Here is a 2754-nt window from a genome sequence, read left to right on the forward strand (position 1 = left end):
GAAAAAGAGAAGGACAAAACTTCAACGCCCAGGACTGGGCGCTGTTATTTTTCACGCCCAGGCCTGGGCGCCGATATTTCCTTCGCCCTTGAACGGGCGTCATTCTCTCTTGCCACCTATCCTCCCGCTTCTGCAAGTGTTCGTACTCCTTTTTCGAACCATCAAAAGAACCACGAACACTTGGGGGGGAAGCAGACGTGTAATGAACACCCTTTCAAAAAAAAATTCAAAAGCTAGAACTACGCGCGACCTGATTCTGACAAGATACGTAGGCAATCCTTATCAAGGATTCGTTCCAATAAAAATTAAAAAATAATAAAGTCATGCAACACATCAATAATAAAGTATATTGCAAAGGGCACTATACCCTAACCCATGCACGGGCAAGACCAAATAGAAGCCACAAGAACTTTCAGGAACAAGCCCAACAAATGAGTATGGCACGAGTCGACAAAAAACAAAAAAATAGTGAACATGCATATGTAATACCCCAAGTAGTCGGTTAGTCTAAAAATATGTGTGCACTCTTGTATGAACTCATTATTTTTACGAAAGTCTTTCCCTTTTCAAAAATTCGTCGTTGGTTTAGAAAGATAATATTACTATAATATGTTCAAACAAAGCCCACGGAAGGCTCAAAACATTCTTGCACCAAAAATCGCAAAAAATATATATACATGCGGAATACAAGAATGAATATGTACAAAACAGGAGGTAAGCCTAAGACTCGTCATCGGCTCCATGTGTCCAAGCCTCGCCGTGCCCTCTCTCTCTCACGACCGTGTCCCCCGCCCGAGGGACCCGCGTCGTCGGCCCCAGCGCCTCCAGCACCCGTCTACAAGAAAAGACAAAAAAAAGAGAGTGAGTAACAGAAAGCCAAACAAAAGGTACAGATCAAAAGAAAAAAAGAGGGCACATTACACGAGTAGAGTGGGGGCTCCTGCAAGAAAGTGCAGATCGGGCTCGAACCAACGCGGACTTCAACCGGTTGATCACCCCCACCATCGCGTTGGCCGTACGGGCCGGAACCTGAAACAGGAATGTTAGTAAAAAGAAAGAGAGAAAAAAATATAAGAAGAGTGCACAAATAAAAGGTGCATACCGCCTGTACTCCCTCAGGGAGCGGAGCATGGAAAACCCGGTCTTCCGGGAAAGTCTCCACAATCTCGGATCCACTCTCTCCGGTATACGAGATCCGAGCATCAGGAAGCACCCATCCCCCCAACAAAGGGTCAGGACACTCCTGCACAAAACACAGTAGACATAAACACATGGGCACGAGCATGAAAACACTAAAATCAATACGAAAAGAGATGGCAACTTACGGCGCCAGGCTCCGGGAGACGAAGAGAATCTTGGATAAACTGGTAATAGCTAGCTCCCTCTATCACCAACTCCGTCGCCGGCACGCCAGTCCTCGAGTGGACCCTCCACGACTCGCCTATCGAGCGAGTAGACAGCATGGTCGCAGGCGGAGGCATAGGCACCGAAAAAGCCCCGACCGTCTGCATACGTACCCGCTCTCCTAGGTACCAGACAGGGTCCCGGCGGCCAACGAACAAGACCCGCATCTGGCTCAGGGCATAACTATCCCTGACCGAAGCATGAGTGCCCCTAAAAGAGAGCCATGGGGTCCAAACCACCTGTTTTTGTACAAACATAGTCAGATCTCGCACATAGAAAATAAAAGAATGACGAAATACAAGATAAAGGATAAGATTCTGCACATGCTCAGGGTTCCCGTCCCGAATGAGATCCCACACGATATCGGGCGGTGGACGCACTGTCAGCTTCTTCTTCCAACCCCAACGGCGACCGGCAGGGAACTCCAAAGGCCTCTGCCCCTTTCGGGAGCCAGCCAAGGTAAGTGCTCAAAGGCCCACAGCTGCAAAAAGAAAATAAAACATCAAAAAGAGGCCCGGTAAAAGCGAGAAAACAAAAGAAAGTCTAGGCACATACCTCGATCAAACGCGGCACTCCCGCTAATGTAATCACAAAGTGACGTCTACTCGGGTCCGAGTCGCGTACCGCCAAACTCATCTGGCCGACGAGCGTCGCATAGCCCAAATCGCCCCAACGATAGTCACCCAGTGTAGACACGTCCTCCATCATGCCTATCCACCTCGGGTCAAAGGTGTCAGTCGGACCCGATAGAAAAGTGGAAGTAATGAAATGGAGGTAGAACAACCGAGCCTGTCTCGAAGGTGTAGACACCTACTTTTGTCCCCGTTCCCGCAAGGGAAAGGTTCGATGATGAAAGCATAAATCTCCACTTGACAACGCATCTCCTATAAAATAAAAGAATCTCGATTCCCCATTTCATTTCACCAGAAACCTGCTATTTATGGAAACCTGCTAAAAATAGTAATTGCCGTAAAAGGTAGCTTCTAAAAGTGGCAAATCATAAAGGATAGAAACCTGTCAGAATTAGGTATTGCACTCCAACATAAATCCTTAATGAGATAGAAAACCGCGAGAATCCTATTCCTAATAGGATTCGGAAATAAGAGTTACGTATTAATTAAAATCCTAACGAGCCTAGAGTTCGTAACGGGCCCAGACGCATTCCGTCATAAAATTGATACGCGCTAAAAGACTCGGATTAATCTCAAACTCTACGGATTTTAGGAATCCGAATCTGACTAAACAAAACTGCCCAGACCCTATTTCCAACGCCTGGCTCTAGGCGCCGAAATCTTCGGGGCCCAGGCCTGGGCGCTGAAAGTACCTGGGTACGTGTTTTTTCCTAATTCT

General features: G+C 47.3%; 1 protein-coding gene across 1 annotated transcript; it reads right to left on the reverse strand.

The window, feature by feature from the left end:
* Positions 1-525: 525 nt before the first annotated feature.
* LOC130470294 (uncharacterized) lies at positions 526-1870 on the reverse strand. The gene is made up of 5 exons (XM_056840163.1): positions 1728-1870; positions 1326-1643; positions 1103-1243; positions 922-1029; positions 526-835 (listed from the first exon to the last, which is right to left on the reverse strand). Exons 2-5 carry the CDS (start codon positions 1569-1571, stop codon positions 731-733), a joined length of 600 nt encoding a protein of 199 aa, XP_056696141.1. The 5' UTR covers positions 1572-1643; positions 1728-1870; the 3' UTR covers positions 526-730.
* Positions 1871-2754: the final 884 nt, after the last annotated feature.

Source organism: Spinacia oleracea, chromosome 3 (genome assembly GCF_020520425.1).
Source record: "Spinacia oleracea cultivar Varoflay chromosome 3, BTI_SOV_V1, whole genome shotgun sequence".
NCBI classification, from domain to species: Eukaryota; Viridiplantae; Streptophyta; class Magnoliopsida; order Caryophyllales; family Amaranthaceae; genus Spinacia; species Spinacia oleracea.